This window comes from Lissotriton helveticus, chromosome 2_1, assembly GCF_964261635.1.
Source record: "Lissotriton helveticus chromosome 2_1, aLisHel1.1, whole genome shotgun sequence".
In the NCBI taxonomy this organism is placed as follows: domain Eukaryota; kingdom Metazoa; phylum Chordata; class Amphibia; order Caudata; family Salamandridae; genus Lissotriton; species Lissotriton helveticus.
In genome coordinates, this window is record NC_136059.1 from 1353253150 (window position 1) to 1353279332 (window position 26183).

At 43.0% G+C, this 26183-nt stretch overlaps 1 protein-coding gene across 3 annotated transcripts in view; it reads left to right on the forward strand.

Annotated features, from left to right (window-relative positions):
- The window catches only part of WDFY3 (WD repeat and FYVE domain containing 3), a 1930620-nt gene that overhangs the window by 1709526 nt on the left and 194911 nt on the right, over positions 1-26183 (forward strand). For all 3 annotated transcript variants that reach the window (XM_078676292.1, XM_078676293.1, XM_078676294.1), the window contains 3 exons: positions 4154-4260; positions 4691-4844; positions 6108-6199. In XM_078676292.1, coding sequence (XP_078532418.1) covers positions 4154-4260; positions 4691-4844; positions 6108-6199 — 353 coding nt within the window. The remainder of the gene's footprint in view (positions 1-4153; positions 4261-4690; positions 4845-6107; positions 6200-26183) is intronic.

The following is a 26183-nucleotide window of genomic DNA, read 5'->3' on the forward strand; positions in this document are numbered from 1 at the left end:
GTTGTGCTTCCCCATTCTTCTAATCAATATTACCCTTACTGGATTTAAGTTAGAAATATGGACGAGATTTCCTTCTTCCGCATGAGTTAGCTTCTTTTCAAAGTGATTGTGCTGTTCTTCACAAGACATTTAACTATCATATCTGTCCATTCACATATATCCCCTGATTTGTGTGGCAATCCCCTGTTCTTGAATCTAGTGCTCTCCCTTATTAGTGCAGCATTCACTTTGCCATCCGGCTCCTTAATTCAGTTCTATTTGGAAATAAAAACAAAGTGTGGAAGGGGCCACGTTCCCTTGCAATGAGACCCTTCTAATGATACTCTTTTTTTCCAGTCAGTCATCCTACCCATTGCATTTCTTCTCTGCACGTGTTATAACTGTTTTTCAATATTACTTTAAGTGCTAGATGTTGCCTTCTTTTGAACCAAAATGAGATCTATTCTTTGGTCTGCTTCTGTTCTATTCACCCCTCTCTTTCCTCCGTCACTAAAATTGTGTTACTGTCCCTGCGCCTGTTCTTTTGGCTTCTCTATTGTGTGCCAATTACAGAATTTACTCATCATAGTTGCCCCGTTTTGCCATACTTTCCTCGGCATCTCCTTCATTACTCGCTCAATGTCTAAGGCATTTTTGGTCAATGTTCTGTCCAACAGGCAAATGTTTCTCATTACCCACCAGTTATTGCTGTTATAGGTGATTACTGCCCCATCCATCTTTTCCAGTGCAGCAACCACCATTCACGCATTTTATATTTTATGCTCGTCTCCTAGCGGAAATTGTCTGATATTGACAAGATAAATAACAACATCAATTTTTTCATGCTTTCCTGTTTGGCCTTGTTGACGCTGCATTTTCAGCACTATTTCCCTTGTTAGACTACTGCCTAGAAATCATAAGGTATAGTGTATTATATAATGTACTGAATAAATGAAAGAATAGAAGCCAATCCACAAGACTCCTTATTAGCTTCACACATCACTGTCCCTTTTCTTTACACATTTGCACTGTAATATTCAATTTTTAGGCATTTTATTAGCATTTGTCAGCGTTTTGTACTATCCCATTATCTAGTACATTTCTTACCTTTTCTCCAATTCAGACAGTTTTCTGGTACTAAACAAAATCATCTTCCTTCCATCTGTTCCACACAGTTTTAATTGTTAGTCTTTTCCTAACTGCATCCTGTGGTGTCATGCTTTTGATTTGCTTGCACCCTAATGTGATACACATGCTCTAAACTTTGATTTCTTTCATGCTATTCCTACATAGTGTGCTCACTTCTAACTTGCATCTATGGAAACCTGTTCGACATCTTTAAGCATGCAGTGATTTTTTTTTTGGGGGGGGGGGTGGTTCAACAGCTTATCTTTTTACATCTGACCAGATGCAGTGGCTTTCCAGTGTTAACTGTGGGATGCCCTGTACAGATGAGGGAAATGTGTGGCTGACATTTAATTATGAATCACAACTTCAAATTCTCCCCTAGAAAAACTAGCCAAAATGTCAAAAGTACCAAAGGCTACTCTAGCAAATGGCAACTACTTTATTCGAGAAAGTGAGTTGAGAGGGGATATTTTTCTTTTACTGAGGGTGAGCATACATTTCAGAAGTAAGCATAGTCTGTGGGATGCGTTCGGTAGGCAGGGGAGGAGCAGAGTGTAGGATTATGGGAAGTTCATGTGTAATATTGCAGGGTACTCCCTCCAACGGGTTGAGTTGTTCACAGATGCCCATCCACACTCGGACTGGGACAACATATAGGCCCGGACATCGAAATAAAAGGGGCCCCCATCAGCAAATTAGAGAGCTAAAAAGTGGCCCACATTTGCAAATCAGTCTAGTTTTGAACTTTTAGAGGCACACTCTATGGGTTTTTTGCTAGGTATATGGGAGAGTGCATGGATTTGCAATGCTTCTGGTGATATCAAGGACATTTACAGTAACAACTGGCCCACCTGGCCATAAAAAACGGCTCACACACTGAGCGGTCAGACCAGCCAGTTGGGCGCTGCCTGATTCCCCTACGGGCCGGTCTGACCCTGTACCCATTCACATTCAAAAACATAGGGTGTAACATAGAGGAGATGTGAGTCATATCGGGAATTCACAGACAGTGGACGTGTAACAGTGAATTTCCTGAGCAGAAATGTCCTGAAGCTGTAGCAGTGTATCGCATTCACAGAGTCAAGCTGGAACAGAAAATAGGCACAGGTGCCAAAATACGTGGTCCTCATTAGCGTATAGGATAGTTAAAAACTGGCCCACATTTGCCAACCTGAGCAATTTTCAACTTATAAAGACACACTGTATAGGTGTTTGCAGGGTGTGGGAGATTAAATGCTTTTGTGCTTGCTGCAGGCAGCGTTTGTGGCAAGATCAATGACATCAGCAAGAAAAAAACGCTCACTAACTAAAAAACATGCCTACAAACCCCTTATAAAAACACCAACACACTGACTTGTCAGATCAGCCCATCAGGCACTGCCTGATTACCCTATAGGTCATGCTAACTCTGCGCATTCATATGTGTGTCCTTTTTGGAATGCATCTTCTAATGTATTTATGAAAATGCATTTCTGTTCTCAGCTGAGTAAGAGATAGGAGAACATATTGGATATTTGTTGAAAGCACAGATACCCGTTTCATGGTAAACTCTGTATCCAAATCGAATTTCCCAAATTTAAGGTGTGCTTCAATTGAATTTGATTTTTTAAAAAGCCATGGAAACAAAATCAACTTCGGAATTGGCTGGCTCTAGAGCCTTTCAACAAAGAGATGGCATAAATCTACTTTATTTAGAGCGTTGAGATTTCCAGCTTAAGTAATTATAATTTATAGCATTGCAAAAGTGAAACCTCAGCCTTTTAACTAGTGCTGTACATAAATCAGTTATTAATTTTACCCAGGGTAAGATGCCCTAAAATGCTGACTAGCAAGATTTAGTACTTTAGGACTAAATATTTGTATTGGTCGATATAGAACTAAATAGTATTGTCCTGTGTACTCTTTGGTCAGCAGTGATAAAGTTACATAATTATTCAGAAGGTCAAAAGAGAACCCGTGAACGCTTTATGAAATTCCCCACCCCCCATTCCCGTCTATAGATTTAAGACTACACAAATCAGTGACTAATTATACCTATATACTGCGTGAAACGTAATAACTAGCAAGTCACAAACCATATCCCCTAATTTAAGCAAGGATCTTGTTTTCTCTAGAAAGACTCTGGAGACATTTTCAGATTTACTCAGAAGGGTCATTTGTAGGTAGTCAACACTATGTCTAGCTGATTTTGTATCACCAGCATCATGACCAGGAAGACTAAAAAGAAGTAATTGCATGTAGTGTACAAGGTACCTCCTCTGTCCTGAAAATCTGGCTTAGATACCTTTCCAGGTTAAATAACTGAGTGAGTTACCCATTTCTACTATGATATAGGTAATACATGTTTGGTTAATACATGTAAGCGCCATCGCAGCTTGAGCTTTAGTAGGTTAAGACTTCTAGATTGAGTCAATGTTCATTATTTACCTTGCTGTTCTCAAATGTTTTCTTTATTCTACAAAATGTAACTTACACCACAGCAGTGATAATACCTGCATCACATATAGAAATGATCATTGTATTTACTTATTCAGTTGTGATACATTTATGTTGTTTTAAACCATCAGTGGCATAACGAAACTTGAGGGGACCCCCTGCAAAGTACATCGAGGAAGCCTCACTCAAGCTCTGGACCCAGTCAGGAGCTCTCAGGCCAGGGGCTTGTAACCCATACACAGTGCTGGAGGGCGCCCTGTGGAGTTCAAGGACTGCCCCACACCACAGGGGTTGCGGGGGCTAATGTTATGACACTGTTTTAAATGGCGCATTGAAATCTGTTGTCAAACTGCCTTGTTACATGATCGATCAAGCTCATGTAACTTTTAACCTACTGGACCTACTATCAAGTAAATCCTTTTTTGGAATTGGTAGATAATGTGGTGAATGGTTAATTCTGTGCCCGTTTTGTTACGCTTCTGCAGATGCTCACAGTTTCTTGGTTGGGATTAACCAATGTCATTCAAGTATTTCATCATACTGAGCTGAAAATTATTTTTCATCTTATTTGAAGTGTTTAATTTACAATTAAATGAATTCTTTATTACAGGGGAAACACCAGCTTATCATTACGGCACTCATTATTCGTCAGCTATGATTGTGGCCTCTTACCTTGTTCGCATGGAGCCTTTCACACAGATATTCTTGAGGCTACAGGTTAGCTCTTCATTGTAATTTATTCTTTCTCAGTTCATTTCCTCTTAAGTTTTTTTTAATTCTTCTTCGAAATCTGTGCAAACTGCTCATATCTTAAAATCAGTGATGACCATGAGAGAGTGTAGAGGAAATGAAGTGGGGGGAAAAAGCTTTCTGATATGGAGCCAGAATGAAGGCTGATTTGCATAAAGTTGGTCGCTATCTGAAGTGGTACATTGGACTTCATATGGCAGTGTATAAGCAAATACTCCATGTATATTCTGGTGTAGAAACCCCATAAGAGTATGAAATCCTATTTCTATCACTAAGAACTAATTGCTTGAATATTGATTTTCCTGAACTTGGTCAAATTTTCTTTTACCTATTTACCTGGTAGGACATGTTAAAACTGGATATTTGAAGAGTCTAAATCATGGTTCTTATTTTCCAGGGTGGTCACTTCGACCTTGCCGACCGAATGTTTCACAGTGTTCGAGATGCCTGGTATTCTGCTTCTAAGCACAACATGGCAGATGTAAAGGAGCTTATCCCGGAATTTTTCTACCTCCCAGAGTTTGTTCTGAACTCCAATAACTTTGATCTAGGTATGCTGATATGTTCTGCTGCATGTATAGATGGTTATTTTTTAAAGTTCCATCTGTACAATTTCCCACTTACTGAAGTGACAGAAAGGGACCAGTCCTTTTGGTAGAAGAGTATTGCACAAATCTGCATCATCCATGTTTGCTAGCAACTGTTCACATTAATAATTTGAAATTGTTCACTGTAGCACAGTATTTGTTAAGTTGAAGTTAACAGGCTAGCACCATCGATATGAGAGAAACTCTAGATGATGCAGACAAATTTGTTCTTGGCTTGGATATATGTGGAGGCCATTTTGGTATTGTATAATTGACCATTCATTTCAATGTGTAATTCAAATGAAACTGAAAACTATTTTTAACAAAATAACTTGATTTAGTTAAGAAAAGTAATCAACTTAAATATTGATATTTCCAACTAAATTGATTGTGATTGCAATTAAAAAATAGTAACTTGTCACTCTCACCAATTCCAGTACAGTTTACAAATATTTAAACTTATTGATGTAAAAAGATTTAAGAGCTTAATATTCCTACTTATTTTGTAAAGAAACTTTTAATTGCCTTGGTAGGTCCCAATTATCTGTTCAGTGTAGCTATGCTTCTTCATGTTAAATGCCTGATCTGCTGCCCGGGTGAGGATCAAGATGCTATTGCTATATTAGCTAAAATAACAATTGTTGTTCAGCAACAGTTTCCAAATGATCAGTGCATTCCTGCTTCCTACATTCCTACCTAAGAGTCGAGGATTTTGCATAAATATGGAACTTTCCCTTTTTATGTTGACATATATGCTATGGGAATGCTACTTTTAGATAATGCTTGTTGCTGTTCATCAGTGAACCATGTAGACCTCTTCTAGTCAAATCCCTGACATATTTAAGCTCCTTTTGAAAATATCTCTTTTTAATTGGAAAGTCCTCAGATTTACTTTATCCCATTTCAAAAACCTCTGCCTTCAAAATTCTAAAAACATAGTAAAAGCTATAATTGTCTCAAGAAAAGGAGATTGAAATTTAGGCTGTTGCATTGCACATGCCATTGATCTAATTACTAAATAAGAATTAGAAAATTGTCAACAAGTGGATGTCTTCCCTGTAGAAGCAATAAATGATCAGACTGATTTTCTTCTTCATAGCAATCATTCATCCTCTAGGATTTGTTATTCATCTGGTGCTGATGTACTCCACTTTTGCAAGGTTGGTGCACATGAGTGGTGGTTGAGCGACTTCCTTTCTGTAATGTCTAACCCTCTGCACATTTTAGGCTGCAAACAAAATGGAACAAGGCTTGGGAATGTACTTCTTCCCGCGTGGGCTAAAGGAGATCCTCGTGAATTTATCAGAGTTCATCGAGAGGTAGGAAGTAGACCTATAATCATTGAAGCAAAACATTTTCTTGTATATAATGTATGTATGTAAACGTGGTAGACCTGCAGTTGTGTACTTGAAAACAGATATAAAAATATACAAAAAAAACACATGCATAAAAGCCACCTATAGTTGTCACTTGTTAAATTATCTCTTTTGACTCCTACCATTTTGAAATGATCTTCCCTCAAGATGTCGGGAGCTCAGAGCAATTTATGCTCTTACATTTATCGTTTAGGGCTAGATGTATTATTCTATTCACAAAAAGTGGTTAAAAATTGGTCACTGACCTTTTCCTAATGCAATTGGATTCTGAAAACCAACCTATGTACTAATAGGGGGGGTTCACAAAATAAAGAATTGCAGGTGGTCACAGAATGCAAGTTGCAACCCATTGTGGCTGGCTGCAATCGTATGGATGGCGGCCTGCAATGACCGCAAATCACAATCCCCTGTGATTGTATTCCAAAACTGAAAATGTTTTTTGGGGGGGTGGGGGGTTTAGCAGCCCTTGTTCCTTGGAGGAATCTGATCACAGAATCCCTTTTAGAAGTCAGAAAAATGTTTCCGGCTCATAAAATGGATTTTGAACATTAAAAATATCGCTTTTGTAGTCGCAAACCTAGCAGTTTTGCTAATCACAGGGTATTGTGACTTCAAAAGGGCTAAGAACATCTGACCCATAGTTCCTAAAATTGAGCCTATTCTGACAGTCAGCATATTAGATCACTGATGTCATGCAACCTAAACATTGGGTGAATAGCAATAATTTGAGTGGCTAGGATTTTCCAAAAACCGCATTTTATATATAAATATATATATATATATATCGCCTACATATTTTCCTCACTATTTTTCAAAGCAACTCTGCTAATTGCCTTAAACAAGATGAACCATCACCCTCTTGCAAAGTCTCTTTGTTACTCTATAGACAATGTTTTCAATGAGAACTTAGTATAGACAGTAAAAACACATGCATATTTTAACTGGAAAAATTGGTGCACCAACTACATGTAGTGTTGAACTAATCACACATTTCAATATGGAAACTGTTGCAGAGATCGTTGTTTGCAGGGGAAATCCGCCATGTCTGTAACACCCAGTCTTCCAGCTGTGAATGCCATGTCTTTTTCCATTCACTTTAGTATCCTTTAAAACAATGTAATTCTTTTGCTCTATGTGCATCGTTTTTGAGCCTGTAATAGTGTTTGGATGATTTATTTCTAATCTGATAGCTCATTGGTTAGTTTGTGATTGTTCCTTACTAGGATCATTTGCCTTTCCTGTGGTGCAGACTATTCTTCCGTGTCTTGTAGACACTCTCAGTGTAAGGACTACATCAATTATCCCTTTGATGGCAATGTTACAGTTTGCCAATACAAATACCAAGTTGTTGGTTTTTTTCCTTCTAAGTTTTAGTGTGGAAAGAGGAGTTTCACAACAGGCAGGCTTTAAGGAATTTCTATACACATAAGTTAGTAATCCATAAATCCCTCAACTTCTTGATCTAAATAATAAGCAACAATAAGACAGTTTCAAGGCATGTGGAAGTAAGTATCCTACGAACAGTTTTCATGTCAGGCCTGTGGGGTGTTTTCAGCTGAAAGTTCTTAGATCTGTTTGACATCTGTATTCTTATCTTTTTTGTAGAGGAGTAGTGCATTGTTCTTTCCTGTACACGCTAGGCTAGCCTTTGTTTTCAGTGGGTGATTTCCTTTAATGAAATTTATGGCCATAATCAAATGTTGAAACATTGTGTTTAATAGGTCTCACAAGTGACATGGGTGTGTTTGGAGTTTCAGCTTTTCTGCAGGTTAGTGACTGGATTCATAGCATAGCTGTGTAGGAAGGATCTTTCCCCTCTTAGAAATATGACAAACGTTAGCGAACTTACGGAGCACTACAATGCGAAGATATCGGAGATAATGGACTCAATAGCTCTGTTAAAACTAAAACGAATTCCGGACAAAATAAAAATCCCTGGTTCAGCTGAGCACTAAATGAAGAAAGGCTTAAGCTGAGACTCGCAGAAAGGAAATAGAGACAAGTACCGTCATCCCCACAGCTAAAACTGCTAAGAAAAACCAGAAGCGCCTACAACAAAAAATATTCTCAAAAAAGAATTCTTCAGGACGAAATTTGAGATTGTTAAAAATAGACCTTGAAAACTCTTTGAACTGGTAAAACATCAATCGAACAAAACGGCCAAATCTTCACTAAAAACAGCAAAATCTCACATTTGCTGTGAAGAATTCTGACATTTCTTTACATCTAAGGCCAAGTCCATAGAATGTGAGCTCAGGACAGCAGCTTCTACATTGGAGGCTTCACAACCAAACGATTCAACACTACTCCATCAGTCAGTGCCCAAAACGAAGCTCATTGGTCTACTTTCCAATTATATGACCACAACGTTAACTTCAAAACCATATCGGCCATTAAGCCAAACAACAACTACAAGTATCCACTCCCAGCAAAATTTGTGCTGCCCATTGACCAAGCTATTATTCCCAGTTGGACATCGATAGACAATGCTTCGCTGTGTCAAGGATCCTTTCCAGACAGTCTAGAGATGGGCCAAATCATGCCCATCGTAACAAACAAGACTGGAAATCCCGCAGACCTCAACAATTTTTGTCCAGTATCCAACATTCCCCTATTATTAAAGGTGATAGAAAAGTGTGTCTATAAACAACTAAGCAAACACATCTCTAAAATGTCCATTGACAATCGGGGTTTAGACCCAATCGTAGTACGTAAATGTCAATACTGCACATAATAGACAACGCATTACTTGCTCTGGCCCAAACAAAACATGTCTTTTAATTCTTCTTGACTTATCAGCATTCGACACAGTTAACCACAATATGTTGCTAGAACGTCTGGGAAACAGGATGGGTTTTTCAGGCAAGGTTCTAGAATGGTTCAAGTCCCACTTGAGGAACACAAAACAAAGATTTCTGGTGAATAAAAACCTGTCAGCATCTTCTCACATTCAGATCGGAGTTCCACAAGGCTCAACCCTCTCCCCTTCCCTATTCAACCTATATGTGGAACCACTAACCGATATACTCCACCTTGCCATTATCTCTTTCCACATGTACGCTGATGACACTCAGATTTACATTAAGATTTCTTCTTTGGAGGAGATCAAAACAATGAACGAGGCATTAAGAGCAACAATTTTACGGTTGACAAGCAATCGGCTTAAACTAAACACGCAAAAAATTGAATTCCTCCTATTATCCCCCACTGTAGTGTAGTTCCTATATTCCCAATAGACTCTGCGCATTGGAATAATATATCCTATAGATTAGACGTAGGACTGAGGTCGACTAGGTCTCTATCGAATATATTAAACTTAATAGTGAATGCCAGCTAGCTCAGAGGTCACTAGAAACTTTCTTGAATTTACAAGAAGGGATTAGTTTCTGACAGCCGCATAAACATGACAACTTTGTTACCCAATAATAAGAAATGTATCTCTAAAGTCGCAGAAACAATAGATAAGTATTTCACTCAGTCATTCGTGCATGCTTCGTTTCTACAGAGGTGCAGAGAAATAGAGAGACAGGCGTTTTCAATTAAAGGTTTTATTGAACAGTCTTCTTTCTCATGCAAGTTAAAGTGAACTGCTACAATCGTAATGCAGACTGCAAAGTATAATGCGTACAGCGAGAACAATATTATAAAATAATACTGTAAGAGCATTGTATGGTTCCTAAACCATATATAAATACATACATAAATAATAATGGCTAAAAGTACTCAACTGCTGCTTCTAAAATACGCCTACTCCAATGTACCTAACCTAAGTCTGGTACGCGGGAAGGAGTAAGTGTGGTGTAGCATAGGTTTAGTTTTTCTTTGCCAAGAATCTATCCAAGGTTTCTCTAGGTTCTAATCAGCTCCATACCTTAGTTAGAATGAAGGAGGTCTGGTTTCTCAGTTTCGGGACTCGATTTCCCAACACCCCGCAAGGGGACCTTGGAAACACTGGAGCTGGATTCTCGCAGAGAGAAATGCAGCCTCTCGATCAGTGCGTCAGCTGGAGGGTTGGCTTCCTTTGGCACCTGCTGTAGCGAGCTGCGTCGGGCAAGTAGATAGTCGAACTGCTCCGAATCACCGTGTCTTGCTAGAGCAAGTGAAGGCATATTTATACCTTGTAGGTGTCTAGTTTGATATAAAGTCGGGCATAATAACGTCAGGAAAGAACCCCAAAAAATAGTAGTTCTTTGTAAAGTACATGAGTTCTTGGACAAATGAATATTCAAGCAAGGGAAGGTCCCTGAATGCTTAAGCCGATTTTCCAAGAAATCGTTGTGACGTATTGGTACGGGTTGAAGTAGCCATGTCTGTATTTGGTCTGCATGGGCTATGTCTAAATAAGGGAATGATTTCTATGCCTATATTAGGGCAATGTGAATTGTACCTATATAAGGGTATGAATCGGGAAAATTCACTCGGATCCTAAAATGCCATACAACACCCCTGGAAGCTTGCCCATTAAAAAAGAATGGACCAATTTGATCACCGCACTTAACTGCACCCTGAGCATTGTGGAATCCACCAAATCACTAGGAATCACACTAGAGCAGAGCCTGAACATGCAATCCCACATCAACTCGTTGGCTAGGAATACACAATTTCACCTGAAATAAATTAGGAAACTGAAACCATTCATCAAAACACAGACCTCAAAATGGCCGTCCAGGCATTAGTAATTTCGAGGATTGAATACGGATGCACAACACTTTCTTGGCTTCCCAAGATCGCAACAGCTCCTTGAAAAGTCTGCCTTGATGCAGCAACAAGGCTTATAACAGGTTCAAAAAATTTGACCACATCTCTTCTCACCTGAAAGCACTGAATTGGATACCTTACAGAGCTAGAATTCATCTCAAAATGGCGTGTTTCACACACAAAACGTTACACTTCAATTCTCCAAGGTATCTAGCTCATAAATCGGAGATTTTCAGTGGAAGCAGACATTCCAGGAGCGCCAGAGATCTAGTGCTGAAGATACCGATTTTCCGGACTAAAAAGCTTATGATGGAGCGTTCTCTGGTGCTGCACAGAGAATCTGGAATTCGCTACCTCTAAGCATCAGAAGGTTACCTAACTCTGCAAGATTCAAGAAAGAAACCAAGATCTTTCTAATAAGGCAATTCCTACCATAACCATTACCAAACAACCCCGTAAGATTCACCTAAAACCTCTTGCTTAAAGACTTTGTATAGGTTCTTGCATTCCTTTGTGCTATGGTTCTTCTAGACTTACATTCTATGAATGTGTAAAAGTCCTTGTTAGTGAGTGAAGGTATTATTACAATTTTGAATTGGCTTTAATGTGTTAAATGCTTTCCAGAGTAATGTACTAAAGAAAACATGTTCACGTCTTTACTGTGAAGCGCTCTGATACCCTAAGTTCGCGCTATACAAATCACTAAATACATTTCCAGGGTCCAGTCTGTCCACTCAATTTACATAAATTGAGAGTGCTGACTTTTTAAATGACTTCAAGCTTCCATTGGCTTGTCTGTGGAGCTGTACATGAACTCTTCTAGCTTGGTTAAGGTGTACATCTCGGGGACAGGTTAGTGTATTGTATCCATACACAAAAGAAGAAGTTGTATTCCAAAAGCTTGGTGCGGAGCCCAGTGTTCCTTAGTTTCCATGTGCCTGAGAATAAAGATGATGATCCTGATAGATAGCACAACTCAGTGTTTACTGACAGTCTCGCAGCTGTCTCACGTTGGTCTTAAGGGGATCTAGTATATTGAGTATCGGATCTTACTATTTCAGTTAATCTGTGGTTCGTGCACCCCCAGATTTGCACTGTGGGACAATATTAATATTGCCCCAGTATTGGAACTTTCATAGATTACCATGCTTGGTATCATTCCCCGTCGTCGGAATGGGAGCCTCCGTAAATAGAAAATACCATAGCAGTAGGTACAAAAGAGAAACCTAGGCTTAGGCCTCATCTCATTTTGTAGCCTATCCGCCTCTTTTTGTAAAAGAGACCAAAAAATGTGAAACAACCAATCAGAATAGCCTCACCCCATAGAACCTTCCTGAGAGACCCTCAGATTTTCTACCGCACGTTGTGCTAAGGGAGTCTCCTCTGAACTCTGCTCAGTTTTCTTTCTACAGTATCAAAAAACAACCTTATTTTTCAACAAAGATGTCGGATAAAGAGAAGAAAGCCTTGTTCAAGGCTTGTGCTACCTGTTCAAAGAAGCGTCTGTATGTGGATGACAAGCATACAGATTGTATTTATTGCTTGTACCCGGACCACAAGGCTACAGAATGTAAGATCTGCAGGTTCTTTTCTACTAAAACATTGAGGGACAGAGAAGGAAGACTTCTAACATGGCTGCAAAAGATGAAGTCTAGAAAGGAGGTCATTTCCAGTGACAGTGAAGATTAGTCTTCGGCTTCCTCTTCAATAAGATCTAAAAAGAGGGGTAGGTCTTCCCCTTCAACTACTACTGAACCTCTTTATAAGACCTCTCAAAAGACCTCTGGTAGGTCTAGTCCCCGAAAATCTCCTCACCGAGGTGCAAAGGAGAAAGTGGGATTGGTTTCTGAGGTGGTATCTTCTCAGAAGGGGTCACAAGGGCCTTCTGTTATCTTGCCACCTACTGGGAAACAGAAAGGTTTTAAAAAACCTAGTTCCCTACCTCAGGATTCGAAGTCTGACAAGAAATCCCGGTCTTCGACGGTGACATCTTCAGGTACGTCGACGGCGAAAATCCTTCAATCTCCTCGACGACAGCCTCGACGTCGACGACTGGACCATCTCTATCTTCATCGTCGACAAGATTGATATCCTTGACGTCGACGAGGATGACGCCGACGGTGGTGTCGACGACGACGATGGCAATGACGACGTCTGCCTTGATTCTGACGACGAGCTCATCGACGATGCCATCGACGATTTCACCTCTGTTGACTATGGTTTTGACTCCGTCGACGACGACCCCGTCGACGGTGCATAAAGTGAGAATTTGGATAAGACGCCAAATAACACCGGATATGACGTCCCCACGAAGGGTGACACCCTTGCCTCCTGCCTTGCTTTTAGAGGAGGAGTCTTCAGAGGAGGAGGATGATGAAGGTGATGGACCTTATGGAGATGCTTACAGTCCATCGCAGCTCCACGTAAAATATCAGGATTCTGATTCAGAGGGCTACTATGAAGAAGTGCGTCAGCCTCCTACCAGGGAAAGGATTCCAGAGCAATCTCAACAGGGTATGGTTTTGATGCCCTCTTCTCTGATAACTGACCTTCAAATAATGTTAATGGACCACAGGAGAAGGTTTCCTTCCCAAACTCCTGAAACCATTCAGACACCCCCTCCGCCACCTTCCACTTCAGCTGAAGTTCAGCTAAGAGATCAAGAACCTGCGAAGGTTCGGCAGGTAATAGCATCAGGGCAAGTGTATGGGGACAATAATGACGACGATTCCTCAGATGATGGAGGTGATGTGACAGAGGTCTTGGGTCCGAATAGGGAATGGAATGAGTTTATCATCCCGGATCCACCTTCACCTTCACCGGATCCGGTAGATTCACCACCAGCTGACATTGGTGGTTTCCATAACCTCATGGAAAGGGCTTCAAAACGATTTGGCCTGCCAGTTACAATGGTGCAATCAGGCTGCTTTCTTAACAATTTCAAAGAGCCATACAGGAAGTCCATCTGCTCTATTCCCATCGTAGAGCATGTTTGGTCTGAAGGAGTGAACGTCATGCAGTCTCCAGCAAAAGTCATTTCGGACCTACCGCGGCTGGAGAAGAAATACAGGGCCCCTGATAATAGTCCTGCGTGCCTGATTGGTCAACCAAAGCCGGACTCTGTAATCTCCCAGGCGGCGCAAAGGAATTCTAAGAACCCTTCAGCTCCTCTGGCTTCTCCACCGGATAAAGAGGGTCGACGCCTGGACAATGTCGGCAAAAGATTCTCGTCAATGTCAAGCCTCCTGGTTCGTGCCTCCAATGCACTTGCAATTTTAGGACGATACGATTGCCAAATGTGGTGCGATATGTCTCCATTTGTAGACCAGTTACCGGAGAGCGCTAAGGCAGATGCAAGGAAGATCTTAGAAGAAGGGGAGCAATCTTCCGCAGAAATAATTGACTGCGCCATGGACATCGCCACAACTGCTTTTAGAGCTTTCCCAGGTTTGGCTGTCCTCAGAAGACAGGGCTGGCTTCGGGCTACCTGGTTTCGCCCTGAAGTGCAAAACAAAATATTGGATTTGCGTTTGGATATGCTTTTCGGAAAGCACATAGATGCCTTACAGGATATTAAGAAGGACACAGAAACAGGTAGGTCCTTAGTCACTCTTCAATACCGTAAGGTGCCGTTCCGGAGAGCTAGAGGCAAAGGTTATTCAAATAGAGGCGGATACCAACAACGTTATTCCTCGTATTCCCAATCATCTCAATCCTACAGGCCTCAGTACTCTCAAAGGCAGGGCCAATCTGCTTCTTTCTCTCGGCAGCCAGCAAGAAAGCCGTCAAGGTTGCCAGGGCAGAGATACATCTAAGAGACAATAGCGGCCTTCTGGCTCTTTCTACTGTTCCTTCCCCTCCGGTAACATTAGTGGGGGGCAGGATTTCTCATTGTCTACGCAGCTGGAGGATCATTACATCAGACCAGTGGGTCCTGAATATCATTCGGTTTGGCCACATGTTGGAATTCCATCAGCTTCCTCCTTCCAGAGCTCCTCGCGCCACCGAGGCAAAACATCTGCGACTTCTACGTCTCGAAGCCCACCAGTTATTCATCAAGGGGGCGATAGAACCTGTACCTCACTCTCAAAGAGGGAAAGGTTTTTACTCCAGGTTCTTCCTGGTTCGCAAGACGGAGGAGAAGTGGCGTCCACTATTAGATCTAAGGGAGCTCAACACCTATCTCATAAAGCTGTCATTCAGGATGGTCACCCTTCAGGACATTCTACGTCTTCTAAATCCAGGGGACTACATGGCAACTCTGGACCTAGAGGATGCGTACTTCCATGTTCCGATCCATCCAGCTCACATACAATACCTACGCTTCACAGTAGCTAAGAGCCATTTTCAATTCAAGGTGCTTCCTTTTGGTCTCAGATCCGCACCACGGATATTTACAAAAGTTCTTGCCCCAGTGGCGGTGTTTCTTAGAAAACAATCTCTAGAGGTCTTTCCCTACCTAGATGATTGGTTGATCAAGGCTCAATCATTTCAAGCAGCTTCCAAGGCAGTCAAAAGCTGCATTCAACTTTTCTACCAACTGGGTCTCCACCTCAACAAGGCCAAACCGGTCCTTCTCCCTTCCAGGTCGGCCAGAATTCTGGGTTCAATTCTGGACACGAATCACTGCAAAGCTTTCCCTTCGGAGGAACGACAGAACAGACTTATATCAGCTCGCCTCTTACAAAAGAGGAAATCTCTATCAGTCCGTCTGTACAAGTCCCTGCTTGGATCGATCGCATCTTGCATTACAAGAGCAACTGGACAAGCCATGGTGCCAGGCAAAAGGCTCTTTCGACGACGGATAACAGTGACACCGGTAATGAGAAAAGCAAGCACCTGGTTGACGATAAAAGACAATATCTCAAAGGGTTTAACTTTCAATCTCTCTCCATCTCCCATGGTTCTGACCACAGACGGCTCACTGGAAGGCTGGGGAGCACTGTTGCAGGAATTACACGTGAGCGGTCATTGGGCACCCCTTAGCTTTACAAGCATTCCTTACGAGAATTCAAAATCGCACAGTGCTGGTTCGCACGGTCAATACGACGGCCATGCACTATATAAATAAACAAGGCGGGACAAGATCCCGGATTCTTTCAAGAGAAGCTCAAGAAATTTGGAACTGGGCGATTATCCACAAGATTTTTCTTACAGCAGAACACCTTGCAGGTTCACTCAATACGACAGCAGATGCATTGAGTAGTCAAAAGTCAATCAGTCACGAGTGGGAATTGGCTCAGGAGATCCTCGAGGAGGTATTCTTGGTTTGGGGTACTCCGACCATAGACGTATTTGCATCACCAGAAAACAAGAAATGCCAACTCTACGCAAGCAGGGATCACCATCAGGGGTCATTGGGGAATGCTCTTTATATAGCCTGGTCCGGCGCATTTGTTTACGTCTTTCCTCCAGTACCCCTAATTCTGAGACTGATCAGGAAACTCAAGGCGGAACCTTACAGAATGATTTTGACCTCACCAGCGTGGCCCCGGCAGTTCTGGTTCACGGAGCTTCTCCTACTCTCTCAAGATCAGCCAATTCACCTGCGGCCCATACAGTCTCGGTTCACAATGCCCCAAGGTCAGGTGATACATCCAGATCCGAGCTCACTCCAATTGACAGCGTGGCTCCTGAGCACAGAGAATTCCAGAATTTTAACCTTACTAAGGAGTGTAAAGAAATCCTGTCTCAGGCTCGTGCTTCAAGTACGAATAAGGCTTACCGGGTGAAATGGAAAAGGTTATGTCTCTGGTGCCAACGGCAGAATCTCCATCCATATACTTCAGCTCCGCATCAGATCTTACCTTACATTCTTTCTCTGGCTAAATCAGGTCTGGATCATTCCTCTGTCAAAATACATCTGGCGGCTATCTCTAGATTCAGGCGGACATCCTCAGGTCCTTCTCTTTGGTCGGCGAGAATTATCAAACAATTCCTTAAAGGACTCTTCAGAGTTTTTCCTCCAGTCCGGCCGCCGCCTCCAGTCTGGCAGCTTAACTTAGTTCTGGCTCATCTCATGAGAACCCCATTTGAGCCTATTCACAGAGCAGATCTTAAATTTCTTTCATGGAAGCTGGCTCTTCTTTTAGCTTTAACATCGGCTAGGAGGATAGGTGAGCTCACAAGCACTCACTATTGTGGAACCTTTTATGCAGTTCAAGAAAGACATTCTAATCCTTAGAACAAATCCAAAGTTCACTCCAAAGGTCCCGACGGATTTCCATTTGAATGAGCCGGTGTTTTTAAAATCTTTTTTCCCTTGACCAACTTCTCCAGCAGAAAGGTAGTTACATTCCTTGGATGTCCAGAGATGTTTGAAATTTTATCTGGAACGCACAAAAAGCTTCAGGAAATCATCCCAACTCTTTATTTCCTACAGTGCTCCGCGGAAGGGGTTTCCGCTTTCAAAACAAGGCATCTCTTGTAGGATTTCCAATGCAATTCATTTTTGTCACCAAGAAGCAGGCACACCGCTGGAAAGACGTGTTCGGGCTCATTCGACGAGATCAGTCTCATCATCTGTGGCCCTTTTCGCAGGAGTCCCGATCAGAGACATTTGTATAGCAGCTACGTGGAGCAGTACCCACACGTTCACAAAGCATTACTGCTTGGACTCTTCAATGGGAAGCGAAGCTGCAGTTGGACAGGCAGTCCTGAGAAATCTTTTTCAATGAGAGGTGAGCTTTTCCTACAATCCCTCCTTCCTATATTGCACATTTTGTATCACATTCTGTTTTCAGTCCAATGATGGCAGGTTATGTTTGTTTCCTATGATGACAAGTTTGATAGGATGTATTGATACTCATGTAACAAAATGTGCTGTTATTGCTTACTGCTAGCTATTCTGATACAAAGCATGGGAATCTATGAAAGTTCCAATACTGGGGCAAGAAAACAAGTTACTTACCTGTAACTCTGGTTCCCCAGTATTGGTAACTTTCATAGATTCCCATGCGGCCACCCTCCTCCCCTGGGAAAACCTCAGCCTTTTACAGATGTAGTTACTGTTACACAACGGCTACGAAAATCTGAGGCTCTGAGGCTCTCTCAGGAAGGTTCTATGGGGTGAGGCTATTCTGATTGGTTGTTGCAACTTTTTTGGTCTCTTTTACAAAAAGAGGCGGATAGGCTACAAAATTAGATGAGGCCTAGGCCTAGGTTTCTCTTTTGTACCTACTGCTATGGTATTTTCTATTTACCGAGGTTCCCATTCCGACGACGGGGAATGATACCAAGCATGGGAATCTATGAAAGTTACCAATACTGGGGAACCAAAGTTACAGGTAAGTAACTTGTTTTCTTTTTGAACATGCCTTCTTGACAGTTAGACAGATATTTGGTAAATATTTGTGTTCTGACTTCTTTATATGGTGCATAATGTTTAATGAAATGCCTTAAATGTTTGTTCCATTTAAACTATGAACCAATTGCTTCCTATTAGCTGAATGGAATTCATGGAGTTCTGTTGAAACCCCCTTCCTCCCCCCTTATCCTTTTAGCCTGGTTCAAGACGTTCTCCTTGTTTCCAATTATCTTTTTATAGGGTAATGATATTGAAACATCCCCCCCACCCCTCTCTCACGCACCTGTCCTTTTAGGCTAGTTCAAGAAGTTCTCCACTTTTCCAATTCTATTCTTGGAAGGTTAATGAGATTCAGACTTTTAGGAGTGACCTTACATTAAATGTCTTTCAGCAGACAAAAAGATCATTAGACCCTTATTTATTTTACCAGTGGTGATTTCTTAATTTGGCATCAGTTTATTTGCTTAGCAATAACACAATATATTTTTGTTGTAGGTGTTTCATAGATCTATAAAACAAAATTATATACACATATTGTGCTTTACACATTGCTCCTGATTTTAAAAAACCTAATATCTATTATAAAATTAGCAACAATTATATATAGGATGAGGGCACTAACAACTATGTCTAGCTAACAATGGATCTAGGTTAGATATAGTATGCTATATCTTGATGTACTGTAGAGTAGGTGGCAGTTGTAGAATGCTTTCTTATCCATACAGAGTAAGATCCTGAAGTTAGAATAACACAAATTCAACTGGCCCTGAAATCATAGCCACCAAGAATAATGATCAGCTTAGTTCATTGGTGACGAGAGCAAACTGAAGTCTCAATTTTAAAAAGGTGAATTCAAGGTTTGATGTGTGGGTGTATGTATTTTTTTTGTTTGAATCTGTTTATTGATGTTTCATACTTGAATTATACAGATTAGCAAGGTGTACAAGTTATAGGAGGTATTAATATTAAAATAACATCATAACAATTCACAAATGTGGAGGCACAGGGAGCATCAAGTATTGCTCCTTAGGAGACCATAACTGTACAGAGAAGGATCTTACATCAGATCGAATAACGTTTATGGGAACTAGTTCCTTATGTAGGAGAACCAATGTGGCTCAGAGAGACAGTACTAAGAGAGGGGCCACAAGTGCATCTGGACTTAAACAGATTTTCAAACATAAACCATAACAAGCAACAAAGAAGCCCAAAACCGTATTACCTGCCCCCCAACATGTGGTCGCCCATGAGTGGTGGGACAAATGAATACACGGTATGTTTAAACAAGGTAACTGGGTCAAAGCCTTGAACGGAGAGTGCAGGAAAATAGTTGCGCACCTCATGCATGGTGAAAAGAGGAAATCTTTATTAACTGTCTGACGTCGCCCCCCATCTGTTGGTGACACAGCAGGAGCAACAGGTGCTTCTCAAGTAGTTGTGTGCAGATCAGTCAGGATAGCGTCCAATTGGATGCTATTGTGTATTTGCAGATCCCTAAGCAGTCCTCGCAGTATAGGCAACGCTGTCTGCCTGGGCCCCTCGGTATAAGGGATTGCATCCAGGCCTCAAGCATTGGGGGTTCCCGCGATTTCCTGTGACGGGTGATGAGTCACTTGGCTGTCAGGAATCCTAGGTCATGAAAGCGGGACGTCATCCTCTGCCTCTTGTTTCTACGGTGAAGGCCTAAGAGATATGTCTCCCAGGTATGGAACACTGAGCGGTCTGTGCAGGTGGATATAAGGCGCATGACATTGCACAAGTATAATTGTAGGGCCGGGCGTGTCCACAACCTGCGGAGAAAATCATCATCTATCAAGTGACAGCAGGGACAGGCCACATCTGTATGATGAAAAGTAGTGGGTTATCTTGGTGGAGGTGAGATAAGCTCTGTGTACATTGTAAAACTGACTAAGGCAGAAACTGCCATTGCGGGGAACATAGGCTGGGCTTTCCAGCAAGGCCACCCATTCCTCGCCTGTGCAAGAACGGGATAGGTCGTCCTCCCATCTGCAGTGGGGCAGTGTGAGTGGATGTCCTGTGTGGATGCTGAGTTTGCAAACCAATCAAGTGTCTGCATGACCCCATCGCATGAAGATATTGTTACGTGATGTGTACCGGATGTACTTGTGTCATGTCACCCCATTTGTTCTCTAGTGCAGTAACCAGGAGTTATATCAAGTAAATAGGCCTGGGGGCAGACCGGTACTTTGTCAGGGAGGAGACTGCCAGCAAGGTAGAGGTCGCCAAGAGTATGGATGCCTGGTGCAAGCCAGGCATTGATTTCCACTGACGAGGGGATAATCCGGCCCGAGGAGTGGCAAGTAGAGCCGACGCCGGAGCAATGGGGGTCATTGTCGGCATTAGGTAGAGGCTTCAGCGGAGACAGCGGTACGCCACTTCCAACCTTAAAAGGCTAGGTAGTGACGCTTGTGTGCCAGGGTGGAATTGATGAAGTACATCCTGCAGGTACCAACCAGGCAGTGTTGTTGCTGTGTCTGCAAGTTTCAGGCCTGCCAACCATTTAGCTATCCACTGGAGCTGTGAAGTGAGGTAATAATATTCCAACTTGAGCACAGCAAGGCCACCCTTGTTTGTAGGGAGAAATAATTTCGAGAGGGCCACCCTGCAGCGTGAGTTGTTCCATAAAAACTCCCTTGCCAGCCGTTCAAGTGGGTGGAAAAAGTATGTCAGAATGTAGATGGGAAGATTGGCAAAATAATAGAGAAGGTGGGGAAGGATCACCATTTTCAGAAGAGCCACACATCCTTCTACTGACAGTGGCAGCGTGCACCAAAATGTCTTCTGTGCCTGCCGTGGCGTTATGGCCCGCTTTAGGTTGCCATCGAATAAATGCGCAGGGGAGTGATGCACTCGGATGCCCAAATACCGGAACAGGGTGGGTTGCAAGGTAACGCAGGACTCATTAAGAGTAAGACGTGGGTCTGGCAGCTCAGTATGAAAGAGGAACAGGCAGGACTTGGCCCAGTTGACCCATAGGCCGGAAAGGTCTGCTAAATGGTCAGTCGTTAGGGCAATCACGTCGGGAAGCGAGTGCGCATCTCTGAGGTAAATAAGCAGATCATCCGCATAAAATGAAAGAGTGAAGCCTGTTGCCCAGTGTTAGACCTGTCTGCTCTTTGGGTAGTCCCTCCTAATTAATTATTTATTTTTGTCCCCTTTTTGCCCCTCAATCTTTTTATTTTCGATGTCCACCAGACTTTTCAGGTGTTGACTTAGGGGTTAGGTGCTCTTTGCCCTCATAGTCTTTTTCCTGAGGCCTAGGTGCCTTTCTGACTGAATTTACCAGGTCCACAAAATGGTGGCTTACAACTGCCACAACTGTTACCTTGGAGCCTGGTGCCATTGGGTAGTATGTGGAGTTCCAGAACTTTCTGGTCCACTCTAGACCCTCTGGACCTGGGCTATAAGTACTGGAATGTGGAGCGGCCATTTTGTGTGATGAGACGGAAGGAAGGCGACACACAGGAAGAGCAGCTGGAGACCAGGCTGAGGAGTGAGGAGGTGGGCGCGCGGAAGAAGATCTGACAGCCACTGGGGGCTGCTCTTCCTTTACTGTCTGACGCTCCCCCGCCAACCGCAGATCTGTCCCAGCGAAGCCGACTTCTCACGCTTTACTTGTGGTACCGGTGAAGGGTGACATTTCCCCCCAGTAAGCATCGCTGGACTAGACCCAAAAAGGGAATCCACAAGTAAGCGGGGCAGGGATTGTCCTATTACGGGGAATTACAACCTAGAAGACCGAAACTCCTGTGGAGTCAACCCCTTAGCGGGAAGTCTTCAGTGGTAGAGCCATGGGATTTCCCCTCAGCGACGGAAAGACTTGTCTGCATCTACCTTTCCCACCCTCTTCCATTAAAGGGGTTAAGAACCTTACCCAGGCTGTTCCGAGTCTCCGGCGGCGGCCGCTTCTCTGAGCCTGTGAGAAGACGAGTCGGCAGGTCCGCGAGGGCTCTGGTGAGGTGGGGGGGGGGGGGGGGGGGAGGCGCCGCGCTGAAAGAGTGTAGACGGCAGCGCCTCCCGATAAAAGCTGAAGGTGGGAGACGGGACCCGCGCAGGACTGGGTTCCCGGCGGAAGGACGTCTGCATGCTGCAGAGGAGTCTGTCATGAAAGGGGTGACCCGGCATTGATTCCCAAAGGCCCGGAAGGGGAAGACCGAAGTCGCGAAGGGAGGAGCCCGAACCTCCGAGGGGCGTGGGCGGAAGAGAAGTGCCCGCAGTGACACGCCCCAGACGCCCCCCCCCCCCCCCCCCCGAGTCGGCCTGCACGAGGGAGGCCGCTTAAGCGTAATTGGCCAGGGGAATCCCTTACAATCCCCGGAGTGACGCTGTGAGCCTTAAGACTTCTGGTAGTGTGGCCGGTGGGGCGAAAACCTGGTAAAAAAAGAGGCTGGGAACTCTCCCTATACGTGCGCAGGCCAGAAAACAAGTAAGGTGGGAACATCATAACCTGAGATTGTAATACACCTTTTAGAACATTGAAGCCTAGTCTTGAAAAACTGTAAGCAACTGGGAACTGCTGACTGTGGTATTTTTCCATCAAATAATGTCGACTTCCCCGCTAACCTGAAGTCAAGGTTGGGTAAGCCAAGGGTGGAGAGTCAGAGAAAGATAAGAATTGAAGCTTAAGGTGTAAACTCCGTGACAAGAAACTGAAACAAGTGCATTGCAATGTAAAAATAATTGCTGGAATTTTGAACTGCTGAGAGGTGGCTGAATTAAGTTCTAGTGTATGAGTGTAACATAAGGGACAAAGCACAGTGTACGAATAAGAAAAAGGTGGAAATGCTTAATGTAATGTGTAGTTATTCCTATGTGAAAATGTGTCTATGCTAATAATCAAATGCGGAGCTATTTAATGAGTGGAATCTAAATACTGCTAAGAAACAAAGAAAAACTACAAAGAGAATTTATAAAGTGAATCGTATTTTTCTAAAGCTGGTGTGGTGTTATTTTTGAATGGATGGACGCTGAGTTACTGAAGGGTGACGCAAACTTAACATATGTACCTTTGGATTGAGCCTACCTACCTTGGCCAAGCTATCCTATGTAGACTGGTAACCACAGGTCCAACACCCAGGAGTATACTTCAATCACTGCTGCTCTCACAAAGCGTGAGGGCCAACGGTTCTATTGCTAGGGAGAAGAGCAGTGGGGAGAGTGTGCAACCTTGATGGGTGCCCCTGCGTATTTGTATCGGTTCCGAGCTAAATAGACCTGTCTTGACCATGGCCAGAGGATCAGTGTAGAGGAGCTTGACCAGTCATAAAAAGTGACTCCCAATGCCGTAGCGTCAGAGCTTTTCAAACATGAAAGTCCATTCCAGGGAGTCCAAGGCTTAGGCCAAATTAAACACTAGACATCCCACCCGGGGCCATTGGCTCGGAGCATACAGTAAAACCTGAAAGAAGCTTTGTATGTTCAAAGAAGTATTGCGTGCTAACACAAACAAATTCTGGTCCGAGTGGACCAGAGTTGGCAGCAGGGGCACCAGCCAATATTTTGTAGCCTGTGTTGAGAAGTCCAAGGGCCTTTAGGAACCCAGATCTGTGTGGTCTTTATCTGGCTGAGGAAGAGATATAAATTGCGCTTTGTGTAAGGAAAAGGGAAGGCATGAGAATAAAGTAACGTAAAGGACATAAAGTGTCAGAAGGGGTAGCAAGAAGCGGGTTTTAGGCCTTGTAAAACTCAGCATGTAGGCCATTGTGGCCAGGGGACCTACCAGTAGCGAGAGATCTGATGGCGTCTTGTATTTCGAAGAGCGTGATGGAGTCATCTAGCTCGAAACGTTGGTCTGGTGTGGTACAGGAAAGGGGTGGCGAGAAAGGAGGCAGCATCTTGTGATTTAGTGGTAGTATGTGGTGGATAGAGCAAGGTGTAGTTGTTAGTCAGCTCACGGACGGTGTATGTCGTGTTGGGTGTATAGCAAGGGACCAGCAATAGAACGTAGAGCCACGATGGTGTGTCTAAGTTGGTCAAAGCTAATCAGCTATGCAAGTAGTGAGCCCAGTTTGTCGGCATTGGCTTGAGTCCTAGGGAAGTGTGCCACGTAGTTCAAGCAGCACAGACATTCCAGTTGCTAGATATGCCCCTGCTGTGCCTCCAACAGGCGGGTGGTTGCTCGGTTTTGTGCCACCTGGGTTTCGAGTCGCAAAAGCTTATGCTTGAGTTGGGATATGTCCCAGTCAAGTTGTTTGTGGACATTCCAGGTTAGCCCCAAACGGTGCCCCTTAAGAGTCATCTTCAGTGAGTCACACTCAATCAGCCTGCTTGGTGTGGATCCGTGATTGAACTCAAAGTAGTCCTCTATATCAGCAGTGCGAAGTGAAGCATGAGGGGGGTCTTCCAGAACTGCTGTCTGTAAACTCCAAGTGGGGATGGCAGGAGGGCACATGTCCCAGGTAAGCTGGAGTTGCTGTGGGTTGTGATCAGAGTGTGTGCGGCCTAGGTAATCAGTGTGTACGACAAAGGGCAATATATTATGGGGTGGAGAATAAGGAGTATACCTTAGTGAGGGGATTGGGTTGGTGCCAGTTGTCGACAGGTTACGAGTGTTAGAGCCATTTGTGGAACTTCTGGGCATTGGAAGTGGGTGGTATACGTGGTAGTGGGGGAAAGCACTGGCCAAGCTAGTATTCAGAATCCAGTTAAGGTCCCTGCCCAGAAGCCATAGAACTCCACCCCACCCGAAAAGTGTCTCAGAGAGCCGGCGGAGGAACGGGATCTGCTCCGTATTAGGCACGTATATGCTGCCTGTAAGGATGTGATGGTGTAAGAAAGTGGCTCTATATATACTGGACCAAAGTAAGGTACAGTGTGTATAGAGTCCACAGTCCCCAGAGGTTTGGCAGAGGCTAAAGTTAGATATAACCTTGCTCTCTAAAGTGGTAGCTTGGTCGAGCAGTAAGGCAGTATCAGAGGACAGTGTAAAGCCTTTGTTGTACACCCTCAGTCAGCAAATGGTCTCACACTCAAGAACTGAGCTCTAGACCAATTGTTTTGTATCAAAGTATGTAGTTGTTTTATTTTTAGAACCAACAAGGTATCAAAATATACTTTCTCAGAATGAGTTACTTTAGTTAAATACTTTTCAAATAGGCAATAGACTTTTTGATTACAATAGTTACAGTTGTTGCAATAGGCACACAATTTCAAACACAATGCAACATTGAGCTCAATGGGAATTTCTAGTTAAATGCAATTAGTTACTTTGTAGATTACTTTTCTAACCACAGGACTGGATCCTAGATTCAGTCCTGGGACATGTCCTGTAAACAGTTAAGTAAAAGCGTTTTGGTTACAGTAGTGATTTTTAAGGAATATTATTGTATTTTAAAAGTTGACAAAAACTTTTTCACAGAGAATCACCAATGTTATCCTATGGGAGGAAATTAATTTAGCAGGTAAGTAGTGTTATGATTACTTTTTCTTACTCAGGGTTGGATCCTGGATCCAGCACTGGTGCATCTCCTGTAAACAGTTGAAAGAATGTGTTTAAGTCATACAGGCGATATTTAAGGAATATTTGTAGTTTCTGAAAATCGACAAAAAACTTTTCTGGTGAAAACCAGACAATGGATTCCTATGGAAGGAAATTCAAGTTACTGGTAAGTACGGTTAGGATTACTTTACAGGATCAGTGCTGGGCTAAAATAATGAAGCACTGGGTTCTCTCCTGATAACAGCATGATTTTAGGTGAATATTTTAAAGTTTCATAACTCCACACTTAGAAGAATTTCTAGGTGAAACCAGTTAATGTTAGCCTATAGAAGACAAGTGAGTGATCAGCTTTTGGGTAAGTACTCGACTGGCAGAGTTAAGATTCTGGGCATAGACTCGGGGGTCTCCCAGGGTCAGGTAGGTACAGTTTATACACCCTCAGCGTACAAGGGGCAGCCGGGTCC